Here is a 13033-nt window from a genome sequence, read left to right as displayed (position 1 = left end):
TTATTCACACCATCAATTGAATGCATTCTGATACCACTTTGCACAATCATGGCTTCCCCCAAGCAATTCTGAGAGCTGTTATTTGCTAAGGCTTCTAAGAGTTATTAGGAGGCCCCTATTCCCCTTACAGAGTTACCATTCTCAGAGTAATTTAACAATCAATCTCTTTCCCCAGGGAATGCTCAGAATTACAGCTTTGAGAGAGGAATGGGGGGGGGGTGTCGCCTAACAACTCTCAACACCCTTCCCATACAACAGCTCCCAGAATTCTTCAGGGGAAGTCATTACTGTGTAAATTGGTATCCTACTGCTTTTAATTTATGGTGTGAATGTAGCCTTAGGCAGCAGATGATAGACGTGGCAGCAGATACAATTGTGGGGAAATGTTTCCCATTGTCAGTGCTGAAGTCTAACTGGATTTTCTGTATGTAGAAAGGAGGCAGTGACATCTTGGTTTTCACAGCAAAATAGCCCAACTTCTGGAGGCTCACATATATAATGGCTCAGTTAACACAGAGCACAAATTGTCTCTTCCCTTGGAGCTGTCCGTGGTCCTGGATGACGAAACTTGCACTTGCTGAATGCTGCAAACTATTGCCAAACCTTCTTCCTCCAGACTCCACCATGGGCTTATCATCACCATGTTTCCAAAGGCTAAGGAAGGGGAATCGACTGCCCTGGGAGCTTTGGGACTCTTCAAGCAGAGGCCAGATGACACTTTGCTAAGTTCCTGTAACTGTATCTTTCATTATAGAGCCATTGTGTAGTGGGTTGGGCTAAATGGTCTGAATTGTACCGTTCAACTCTCATGATTTCTTGTTTAGGCAAGCAGAAGTTACATGTGTTTTATTTCATTTTAGCTTCTGTTGATTTCAATCATCTTTTGAATATTTCTTAAATACCTGGTTTTATTAATAATTTTAAATTTTTATTTTGTATTTTTGTGAAGTTTTTCTTACTATCCAGCAGTATATAAATTCTGTTAGATTAAATCAATTAAATAAGAAAATCCAGTTGTTGCCAAATGCATCAGGAACAGAGGAAAGGTTAAAAAAATAAAAATAAATCAAACAGTGCCTCTGTTTAAATCAGAATCTAGCCGCAACATGGAATTTCACACCAGGGTTGTGATACAAAAATATATATAAAGCCCCATTCCTAACCTCCCATTTAGCCTTGAGCTCCTGTTACAGAATAGAGAGCCATCTGTCAGGAATGCTTTGATGGTGTTTCCTGCTTGGCAGGGGGTTGGACTGGATGGCCCTTGTGGTCGCTTCCAACTCTATGATTCTATGAGAGAGGAATCTGCTTCAAAATAATAGGACTGCTGCTGTTAGCTGAGATCAGGTTGCAGTGGCAACAATTGACAAAGAATCAGGAAGTGTTTTAAACTAAACCTCTTCATTAAGGTCACATTCACACCATACATTTAAAGCACAAAGGTATCACTTTAAACAGTCACATCCTCCCCCAAAAGCATCCTGGGAAAAGAAGTTTGTTACAGGTGCTGAGAATTTTCAGGAGACCCATAGTTTAACAATCAATCCCTCCTCCTGGAGAACTCTGAAAATTATAGCTCTCTAAAAGGAATTGGGGTCTCCTAACAACCTTCAGCCCTCTTAAGAGAAGCTGTGTGATCTCATAGTGCTTTTCAATGTATGGTGTGAATGTGGACCAAATCACTACAATTCAGTCACAACTTGAGTGCTGCTGTGTCTTTAGCAGATGTAGACACGAACACACACAAATGTCAGTTTTAACTGAGTGGAGTTCCACCAGAGCTGCTTTCAAATAAAAAGAACTATCCAAAGACAGCATCTTCTCCCCTGTACTGCTTCTCCAAAGACCTTTCCTGGCCTGAGATGGGAAGAAGGAAGAGGGTGTGGAATTGTCTGCTTCTTGGAAGAAAAGTGATGACAAAGCTAGACAGCATCTTAAAAAGCAGAGACATCACTTTGCCAAGAAAGGTCCGTATAGTTAAAGCTATTGTTTTCCCCGTAGTGATGTATGGAAGTGAGAGCTGGACCATAAAGAAGGCTGATCACTGAAGAATTGATGCTTTCAAATTATGGTGCTGGAGGAGACTCTTGAGAGTCCCACGGACTGCAAAAAGATCAAACCTATCCATTCTTAAGGAAATCAGTCCTGAGTGCTCACTGGAAGGACAGATCCTGAAGCTGAGGCTCCAATACTTTGGCCACCTCATGAGAAGAGAAGACTCCCTGGAAAAGACCCTGATGTTAGGAAAGATTGAGGGCACAAGGAGAAGGGGATGACAGAGGGTGAGATGGTTGGACAGTGTTCTCGAAGCTACTAACATGAGTTTGACCAAACTGCGGGAGGCAGTGGAAGACAGGAGTGCCTGGCATGTTCAGGTCCATGGGATCACAAAGAGTCGGACACGACTAAATGACTAAACAACAACAACCTTAGCAATGGATGCATCTACAGTGGTACCTCTGGTTATGAACAGGATCCGTTCCGGAGCCCCGTTCGTAACCTGAAAGGTCCGCAACCTGAAGCGCCGCATCTGTGCATGTGTGCGACACGATTTGGCGCTTCTGCACATGCGCATGATGTCATTTTGTGTGTCTACACATGCGTGAACTGCTGAACCCGGAAGTAACCCGTTCTGGTACTTCCAGGTTCGGCGCGTTCATAACCTGTGACAAACGCAACATGCAGTGTTCGTAACACAACGTACGACTGTATTTCAAATGAAGAAATAAGAAAAAAAGGAAGAACAAAAGCCCTACCGAATGCAGTGACTGAAGCTCTACTTGCCCAGTAAACACCACAGTGAGGCACAAATCATCAGTGTCAATAGCAGATGGCCAGGATGATTGAAAGGCAATGTCACCTGACTGACAGGTGGGCACGGTTTTTAAAGAAAAAGAAAACAAAATGGCCTTGTGGACCATTTGAAGGGGCAAGGAGCAGTCCCAATTAGGCTGATGGGCCAGTTATTCCCTAGCCCAGATGGTGTGGTACATCTGGAGGGTGTCACACTGACAAGCCTTGAGCTAGCCAGTGTGAATGGTGGGGGGAATTCCTTCCTCACCTACCCCTCATCCCCAAATGAACAGAAGCAGACAGAGGGTGTTTTTAGGTACTCTTTTCTCCCTCCCGGTATCATTTTTTTATTCATTTCCATTCAGCCAATCATACAGGAGGACAAAAACAGTTGGAAAGCCAAAGGAGCAAGTTCAACGAAGATGGCATGCGAGCAAATAAAGCGGTGGAAGTGTTGTTTCATGCTGAGCTGCTGCACGTGGTCCATTAGAAGAGGACGTTCTTCAGCAGGAGCCCAGAGAGGGCCAGGAGGAGCGATGCATAAGATGAAGGGGCCTTGCTACACACAACTTCATTAATTACTCCTGTATATTGACCAGTTGCAGGCTTCCCTTTCAGGTTTGTTAAAGAATCACACACAGCCTTCTTCTCACACTTCTTATTGACGCGGAACCCCCCTGGATGTAGAAAAGAAAGATGGGTTATCCACAGAATCAATGTTCCGAGCCATTATGGCCCAGACAATACATTTCCATGCCATTGGCATCCATCCTTTTCAGTAGCATGCTCAAGGCAGCAAACAAAATCAGAGTCGCACGAAATAATCATAAGAACACATGTTATTCTACTCACAGCAAGATATGATGGTGTTTGTGTGAATTTATGGCAAAGGCTCCTCAGGATGTTTCTAAAAACAGGGACATACAGACATTGTGCCACCTGAGGCAAACCACAAAATGGCAGTAGTGTCCCCCACCCCCAGCCAGGGAAGAAGGTGTGAGAGAAGATCTACATCAGGAACAAGAGCAGGAGGAAACCAGCAGTGCCTCCTATTCACCAATGGGCATCTGCAGAGGCGGCATTGGGAGGGGGCTGCTGGGGAGACGGCAAAACCAGCCTCCAAGAAACACACCACTGTGGCGGCAACAGCAGATGATGCATTCCTTAGAGGCCAGATCTGCTGCCCATGTGGAGTCTGCTGCCTGAGGCTGTCACTTCACCTTGCCTCATGGGTGAGCCGGCCACTTTGAGATTGGGTTGGGTGTTTCTGTCATATTGCTGCTGGTTATGGGTTTTTCAAAATCAATCTTGTTTTTATTGTAAGAACAGAAGAAGGATCCCGCTGGATGAAGCCAAAGTCCTTCCTTGTGTTCCTGGCATGGCCAATCAGATTCCTACGGGTAGACCAGAAGCAAGATATGGATGCAACAGCACTTTCCCAACATGTTGTCCTCAGCAACTGATATTCAGATGCATGCTGTCTCTGACACTGGAGGTAATAGATATATCTCATATCTAGTAGCCGTGGAAAGCTGGATGCACAATGCATTTTCTTAACCCCCCTTTAAATGGGGCAGCTGTCCCAGTTGGTAGCCATTACTGCATCATGGAAGCAAATCCCAGAATTTAACTATGGACTGTGCAACTTTCCCATATGGGGCAAATTTAAGATGTGCGCTGTTGTTTTGGGATTTGAAATTGATGGTGCATTGCGCATTGAGACATCTTACTGGAAGCAAGTTTGAGAAGGGTTGACCCTAAAGGTTGCTAATAAATATCCCATAAAAGGATCCTTAAGTGCATTACAGTACTTTCTTTGTGGTCATGGGGTGGGGAAAATGTTTCCACATCAATTCCAGCTATTAATGGCTGTGGATCACTCCCCATTCACAGGTGCCAGTTCCATTTTATGTGTTTGTGTGGAATGAGTCTGCAGTTGGGGAGACTGACTGCAAACGTGACAAAGGGGAAGGGGGGGGTTTCTCTTTCTTGTCTTTTCTTTTCGTTTAAGTGTCATTCAAGCTGTCAGCAGCAAAAGGCAGAGTTCTGCGGGAAAGCAGAACAACTGTGGCATTAGCCAAATCTCTGCTCCTACACCACCAAGGGGGGGGGGAATGGTAAGAATGATCATGATAGCAGTAATGAAAGGAGGAAAGAAGCCAAGAATGTTATTTGCCCAGGGATGGAAAGAAGAAAGAACCCCATCAAAATAAGAATGAATAATGATGGACTATCTGGAAATGTAATTAGATGCAGTGAAAAAGCAAGATAAATTTTGGAAGCCAAGGGAGGGGTGGGGAGAAGTCCTGGGGTTCAGGGAACCCCATAAATGTACAGATATGGAATATGGCTTAATGTAAGTGTGTGTGTGTGTGTGTGTGTGTAAAATTGTTTGGTTTTTTGAAACTTTGAAACTAAAAATTTTAAACTGAAAAAAGAAAAAGAAAGGAGGAAAGAAGCCCCCACTACAATTATAAGCCCCTTCCTCTCTCTCCAAATTCTTTTTTCATTTGAAAAGTTTGCTCTGAAATTTTCCTCTTCCCCCAGGGAAGGGCCGTAGCGCATCTGCTTGGCATGCTGAAGGCCCCAGGTTCAATCCCTTGTTTCTCCAGGTAGGGCTGTGTCAGGGAACTGTCCCCAATGCAGCACAAGGTGGTGGAAGGGCTATCCGGATGCTACAGGGAGCCCCAATCCCACCAGCACCTCCTCTGGTAGCGAAAAGAGCGGCGAGACGTCCAGTGAGGAGGAGGAGCGTTCACAGGGGAAAGGGAATAGAGGCTCTGGGGATGCAAGAGAGACCCAACATTCCCCCAGTCCCGAGAGCGATACAAGGGGAACGCAATTTCTGTTGCCCCAAAGACGTCGTGGGGTGAAACGAAAGGATGGAAGGCAGGGTTTTCGTATACTAAAACTCTTTTGTTGGGGTCAGAACTGGAAGGGGCCATTCCTGGATTCTGACACTGCTTGATACAGACATGAACTTTTTAGCTCTGCACTGTATATAGTTTGCACAATAAAATCATTAAAGGAAACAGCGGAGTCCTGGCTGCTTACTCATGAGCAACTAACCGAGAACCTTACAGGCTGGCAGACAGCTCTACCTGAAACCCTGGATAACTGCTGCCACTCAGTGCAGACAATACTGATGTAGATAGACCAAAGGTCTGATTTGATATAAGGCAGCCTCCTATGTTCAAAAATAAAATTGCACATGTCTTTGAAGCAAAACGCAGGTGAGCCAAACTTGAATCCATATATGTCAGTGCCCTTCCAGACATTGGTGGACCCACCACACAGTGGTCCTTTCTTCACTGATGGGGAAGGTGTGGCCTTACAAGTATTGTTGAGGCTCCCATCACCCTCAGCCAGCATGGTTGAAGGTAAGGGGTGCTGGGTGTTCGAATTCAGGAACATCTGGATGACCATAGATTCCCTGCATTTAACCATCGCTACACCCACTAGGCCACTTTATATATTCCCGAGGATAATGCACAGCTCAGTGTTACCATTGGCTGAGAAAGACTTAGGCTCCCTCTCACTTACCGCCTGTGGTTTCTGTCACCATATGTAAGCAGACATCATTCTTATCGTCACAAGTCACCTTTTGCCCAGTGCAAGTTTTAGCGTTATTGTTGCATACTTCACAGTCCAAAGAGCTAGCTGGGGAAAGGGAATAAAAAGGGTGTGTGTAAAATAAAGCCACAAATGATAACACAACTGAGCAATTAACTGCATTTTGATGGGAGATGAGTGATGGCATTATGCTGTGCCCTCTAAACCATTCACATATTTTAGTTCTTTCCCCTCTTCTCACCACTAGGAATGAAATGGGGTAAGTCTTTAATTTGCACTAAAATATAATAAAATCCTGTATGGTAATCTTAAAGGTAAAGGTAAAGATACCCCTGACCATTAGGTCCAGTCACAGACGACTCTGGGGTTGCGGCGCTCATCTCGCTCTATAGGCGTGGGAGCCAGTGTTTGTCCACAGACAGCTTCTGAGTCATGTGGCCAGCATGACTAAGCTGCTTCTGGTGAACCAGAGCAGCGCACGGAAACGTTGTTTACCTTCCCACCAGAGTAGTACCTATTTATCTACTTGCACTGGTGTGCTTTTGAACTGCTAGGTGGGCAGGAGCTGGGACTGAGCAACAGGAGCTCATCCCATTGCGGGGATTTGAACCGGCGACCTTCTGAGCGGCAAGCCCTAGGCTCAGTGGTTTAGAACACAGCACCACCCACGTCCCTTCTATGGTAATCTTACTATGGGATTACTATGGTAATCCCAGCCCTCCTCCAGGAAAACAACCCAGTACATACATTATTATGTATGTGCATAATACATACATACATTATTATGGCAGACATTATGATGCCCTAAAAATTGCTCATTTTTCTTCTTCTTCCCATTCAGAGGAACAGCAGAATAATCCACCCCTGCAGGGTCATCTGGTGCTGCTGACTTGCATCTAGGAAATAACTAAGTGTCTACTCAGAAGAAAGCCGCACTGAGTTCACTGGGCCCTACTCCCAGATAAGGGTATGTGGGGCTATAGTGTTTTATCTAGGCAGCCAGGGCTCCTCTGGATGACAAAATCTTTTTGCACCAGGTTAGTGAGGACCACTTGCTTTTTAAAATTCTCTCATATATTACTTATTGGGGTGCTGCTACCCCCTGCCCCCTTTGACTATCCCCATGGGGGGCACAGGAAGAAAACAAGGTTGGAAGGGGGCCACAGTTGGAAAAAGGTTGGAAAACACTGGGCTAGATGATCCTTGTTGTTCCCTCCAACTCTACAATGCTCTGATTTTTTTATTGTGGAGGGTGGCGACCCACGCAGTCAAATTTTGAAAGCTAGGTCTGTTTGGTTCATACATTGTGTTGTGAAGTTGAAATTGGGCTGGTTTTCATGAAAATGGACTGAATATCTCTCCAATCTCTAATTACCTCCAGCAAGAAGCACTGAAAAGAGGAGGAGTCCCAGGGCAGCCTGCATGGTGATGGAAAGTCTGTTTGAGGAAAGACGTTCCCTGGACCAAAATGTCTGCAAAAGAAAATATGACACAAAAGACATTCATTGGGGGAGCAGGCACATTTCTAAGGAAGGAAGTTGAAGATGTCACTGAAAAGCACCAGAAAAACCCTGAATGGCTACAAAGTCCTTATGCTGGCTGATATATACTGCATTTTTCCATGTATAAGACTAAGTTTTTTCCTTTAAAATAATGTCAAAAATTAGGGAGCGTCTTATACATGGGGCCATCTCCCCACATTTTCTTAAATCTGAGTCCCCAAAAATAGGGGGCGTCTTATACATGGGGGCATCTTATAGATGGAAAAATATGGCATGTCCACCTTTCCTCAAATACAATCCCTGATCTTCCAGAATTGGAAAGCCTATTCAGAGGTTCCTCACTATGGAAAACAATGTCATAGAATTATAGAATTGTAGAGTTGGAAGGGACCTCAAGAGTCATCTAGTTCAACCCCCTGCAATGCAGTAATCTTGGCTAAAGTATCCATGACAGATGGCCACCCAACCTCTGCTTAAAAACTTCTGAGGAAGGAGATGCTAATCAAGTAGAAATGAACTGAATAAGTCTGCACATTGTTTTTTGTGCTTTCATTAATGGTGAAGGTGACATATTTCAGAAGCAAGCAAATTCCTGTTACATTTAGATTCCTGCATTGAAGGGGGGTTGGACTAGATGACCATTGGGGAATCTTCCAATTCTCCGATTCTATGAACTTTCTGGAATGGTTGGCATTTTTCATTCTGTTCTGGAACAATGAATATCAATGATATATAAAGCAGTATGTTTTTGAGCTAATGAAAGCACCTCTCAACCTCTCATTTGTATAGAGTTTATGACAGTGTGGGTAAAAAATGAATCAGGTGTGTGTGTGTGTGTGTGTGTGTGTGTGTGTGTGTGTGTGTGTGTAAAAAGGCAGTTCACGGGGACATAAGTAGGTGGCCAACTTCAGTGTGATGACAGAACAGCAGGAAAGTGGGCAAGAAAGCCATGGCGGTGGCAGGCGGCCTAGGCAAGCTGTTTAGGGAGTGGTTGCCAAACCACTCTCTGAAGCACTGCAGTGAGGTTTAATGGAGGGGGGGGAAGCTCTCCTCCAGAAAGACATTAGTTAATTAAAATAAGAGGAAGTTCGTTCTCTGTGTGTGTGTGAATGTGTGTCGAAAGTAGTCTACTGTACAAAGGCAAAAACAACAACCCATTTATTGCTCTGGCTACTTTTGCCTCTGCCACACCCATCACTGATATGTTGCCCACGGGAGGTTGCCCAGGAGAGAATGCAGCCCTTGGGTGCAAAAAGCTTCCCTCGGCCTTGCCTAGCCCTGCTAGAAACAGGACTGAGGTCTAAGGACTCCATCAACTCTGAACTGCTGTGATTTTTGCCCCTCGGCTACCATCTCTGGCTACATCCGTAACACATGAAGGTCAAGGTCTGCTATACCTACCTCTCTCCAGAGCCAACTCCTAGGGACCGAGATCCCTTCAGCCCCGCCCCCCCCCCAAATATTTGACAGGGCCATCCTCCCTCAAAGTTGATAGGCATTGCCATTCAAATGATGTGTGTGTGGTGCATCATGTGATTGATTATGCGAGGTGAGCCTTACCTGCCCCCCATATTTTATTCAAGTTGACACCCCTGCTCCAAATTCTACACTGGATCTGAGACCTAGACTGGGAAACCTGTGACCCTCTAGAACAGGCATAGGCAAACTCGGCCCTCCAGATGTTAGCTAGGGATGATGGGAGTTGTAGTCCCAAAACATCTGGAGGGCGAGTTTGCCTATGCTTGCTCTAGAACAGGGTTTCCCAAACTTGATTCTCCAGCTGTTTTTGAACTACAGTTCCCATCATCCCTGACCACAGGTCCTGCTAGCTAGGGATGATGGGAGTTGTAGTTCAAAAACAGCTGGAGACCTAAGTTTGGGAAACTCTGCTCTAGACGATGTTGGACTCCAGTTCCCAGCATCCCCTGCCATCATGGCCAATGATCAGGGAGGATGAGTCCCCAAACTCTGCACAAGGTTCTGTCCAAGCAACCATGGTTTTCGCTCTCTCCTACTCCCTTCTAGAGATGACCATTCATTTATTAAGGGGAAGGTGCCCAGTTTTTCCAGTGTGTGGCTATCCTACGCCAGAGGTTTGCTTGATTGTTATTATTTGTATAACCCCTGTTTCCTCCAAAGAGTTCAAGGCTGTGATACATCAAGGGCACCTCCCAAGTCCCACTGCAATGCTCTAACCACTACAATACACTGCTCCTAAAACTGTGGTCTTGCAAGCTTTCATTCAGGCAGTGCACAAAAAAGGCTGCCGAAGAGCCAAGAATATTTCTGCCCCGTCCTGCCTTCCTAGAACCTGGCTCACAAACACACCCACATCCGTCACATTAGAAAGGTATTGAAGTATGAATCATGCATGTCCTTCCATCTGTGGGACAAAAGTAGTTTATTAAGTAGTATGCTGAGACCCCCAATAATTTTCAGGAGGTCCGTCAGGGTGGGGGAGCTTTAGCACTATTGTCCTAAATCTCCGCCCCCCCCCAGTATGAAGCTTTCCCATAAATACGTTCTTGAAATGTAGAAATATTAAAAAAAGGTTGTTTCTATTGATGAACACTGCTTGTGCCTTCACTGCTATCTTCTTTGTGCTATGATTACCACCCCCAGTAGATTTACAGCAAGGATGGGGAATCTCACATCCAGGGGGGGGGGTCAAATGCAGCTGGCTCTCCATGTCTCTCTCTCTCTGGCCCTTGGGACTTTCCCCAAGCCACACCCTTCAATCTCACATTGATGGCACTGCTCATGGCTGTGTGAGCCCTCACCCAACATGATCACATGGCCCCTGGAAGGTTGCCTAAAAGGGAATGTGCCCCCTCAGTGTGAAATGGTATCTTCCCACCACATCACTGATTTACAGGCTGCATTCTATACTTTATGTGGCTCTTTCCCTTGTGCCATGCCTATCAACGAGCCAGCTCTGTCTGAGAAGGGGCTTCGCAGAACTATTTCACCCTTGTCCGCAAGTCTCCTGCATGGGTGGTGCTTTCGCCTATCCTCCTTGTGGGTTTGTTTTCATGTTAGGGGAGATAGTAAATTCACTTTTTTAAAAAAAAATAACAACACATGCATCCCTTTCCTTCAAGGAGCTCAAGGCAGCAGCACGTGTGATTTCTGTCCAATTTATCCTCACAACAACCCTGCAAGTAGGTTGTCGTGAGAGATAGTGACTAGCCCCGAGGGCACCCACAATTGAGCTGAATGAGGGAGTGGGGAACTCACACACACACACAGCCACGCCCCAGCTGCCATGCTCCAACCTCAGTCAGAAACCTCATTCTGCGTAATGGGTAAAATGGCTCTTTCCTCCCTCACTTTATCCAGGCATCAATCAGTAAAAAAGAGGCCTGGGTGGGAGAGGAAGGACCTTGGATGGGATTGCTTAGAAGAGACCAGAAAGGTCAGGCTCCCCAATAGTCAAATGCTGAGATGCACCAGGAGGCCAAAGTTGTGTGTTGAAATGATGTCATGTCACTCCCAGATTTCGAACCTCGGATTTGTGTTGCCCCAGATATCATGGCCCCCCAAAGTCTGGTCAGACACCCATAAGGTTCCTATATAAATATGGTTATGAATTAAAACTCTCTGTATTTGGAAGTTCCCCAACATGGTTGCAAGCAGCAATTTTGTCTCCTCTCTTTCCCCAGCCCTTCACATTTTCTTCCACCCTCACAAACAGCCAGTCGAGCCACAGACTCCGTTCCAATTATCATTCAGAAACTCAAAGAATGTTTCGCATCCTGCATCTTCTCCGAGGCCAGTCTTCTGTGCAAGATTGTTTCATTTTCTCCTCGTGCACAGAGACTGCTGGAAACTTACAGCATTTCTTTTTTTTTAATAGAACAAACTCCCAACTGTGCATGATGAGCAACGGGGAGCTGGCAACTCCCCACACCAGCCTGTAAAACAATGTCATCTACCCCTTTAAAAAGCAACAGCATTCACTTGGAAGCAAATGAGGGATCTCCCTTTTTTTCTTGCAAACCAAATGCAAAAGCCTACAACTGGATTTGGATAGGAAGCTGCCTCATGTTGAGTCAGACCTTTGGTCCACCTAGATCAGTGTTGTCTACACTGACTGACAGCAGCTCCACAGGGTTTGGGCAATCATGAACTGAATTATCAGCAGAGGTACTAATTAGACCCTTTTAAGTATTTGATTATCCAGCAGAGGAGATACCAGGGATTGAACCTGGGACTTTGGGGCATACAAAGCAGGTGCTCTGCTATTCAGCCACAACCACTTTGTTGTGAGCCTTCATGGAAAAAATAATGTATCTGCCCATTCATGGAATCATAGAATCTTAGACCTAGAAGGTACCCAACCCCCTGCAATGCAGGAATCTTGGCTAAAACATCTATGACAGATGGTCTTCCAACCTCTGCTTAAAAAGCTCCAAGGAAGGAGAGTCCCTTCTTTCCAGCCCCACCCAAACAGCTGGGGTGTGTTCAGTAGCTAACAGGTGCCAGTCAACAAGCTATACCAGAGACCAAGCTAATATGTTTTCACTCAACACATCACCACTGCTGTTCCTGCTTTCATATATTAGCAGGGAGATGCTAAACAATTTGCTAATTGGAAAGTGCTACAGCTTGCTTATTCCTACGCTAGATGAGAGGGCAATCTGGAGAGGAAGATAGGTTTTAATGGTAGCATGTGGTGAATTTTCAGGAAGGCTTGGAAGCCACCCACCCCACCTTAGTCCCTAAAGTCTTCCATACCAAGCAGTCTAAAGTACTCACCAGCAGCTATGAAGGAGGCAAAGCCAATTCCAAACGTTGTCCAGAGCTGGGAGCTGAGCTTCTTTGGAATCCTTGATTACACCAAGGTCTCCTCCCACTGTCTGATGCAGCTGAGAATGTTTTGCAGAATAAAGGAGAGAAGTATTTTTCTTCCCCAGAAAGGGGGAGGAGCAACACACCAGCTGCTCCGCCCTCCACCCTGTCCCTGCTCCCCATCAAATTGACTCAGGCCAAATGAGGGCGGTATCAATGAAGCTTCTCAACAACAACAAAAAAGGCCTAAGTGAGGAAGCTGTGTGTTCCTCTATTCTGGTGAGATGCTAAGCAACTCCAGGAAACCTCCAATGCAGTGTCGAGGTTTGGACACAGCAGAGAAAATGTTGGGAGACATGCAAAAGCAATGCCCA

At 45.5% G+C, this 13033-nt stretch overlaps 1 protein-coding gene across 1 annotated transcript; it reads right to left on the bottom strand.

Annotated features, from left to right (window-relative positions):
• Window positions 1-3102: 3102 nt before the first annotated feature.
• Window positions 3103-12830, bottom strand: LOC117051660 (phospholipase A2 inhibitor and Ly6/PLAUR domain-containing protein-like). The gene is made up of 4 exons (XM_033158237.1): window positions 12627-12830; window positions 7742-7838; window positions 6337-6453; window positions 3103-3470 (listed from the first exon to the last, which is right to left on the bottom strand). The coding sequence occupies exons 2-4, from the start codon at window positions 7788-7790 to the stop codon at window positions 3280-3282; spliced, it is 357 nt and encodes a 118-aa protein (XP_033014128.1). The 5' UTR covers window positions 7791-7838; window positions 12627-12830; the 3' UTR covers window positions 3103-3279.
• Window positions 12831-13033: the final 203 nt, after the last annotated feature.

This window comes from Lacerta agilis, chromosome 8 (genome assembly GCF_009819535.1).
Source record: "Lacerta agilis isolate rLacAgi1 chromosome 8, rLacAgi1.pri, whole genome shotgun sequence".
NCBI lineage: Eukaryota > Metazoa > Chordata > Lepidosauria > Squamata > Lacertidae > Lacerta > Lacerta agilis.
The sequence above is the reverse complement of the archived record's forward strand: the minus strand, read 5'-3'. Positions and strand labels throughout refer to the sequence as shown.

Coding starts and splice junctions, on each gene's coding strand:
- LOC117051660 (XM_033158237.1), bottom strand. CDS start 7,790: ATGCAGGCTGCCCTGGGACTCCTCCTCTTTTCAGTGCTTCTTGCTGGA. Junction 6,454..7,741: donor TTCAGTGCTTCTTGCTGGAG/GTAATTAGAGAT, acceptor CCCTTTCCCCAG/CTAGCTCTTTGGACTGTGAA. Junction 3,471..6,336: donor GGTGACAGAAACCACAGGCG/GTAAGTGAGAGG, acceptor TTCTACATCCAG/GGGGGTTCCGCGTCAATAAG.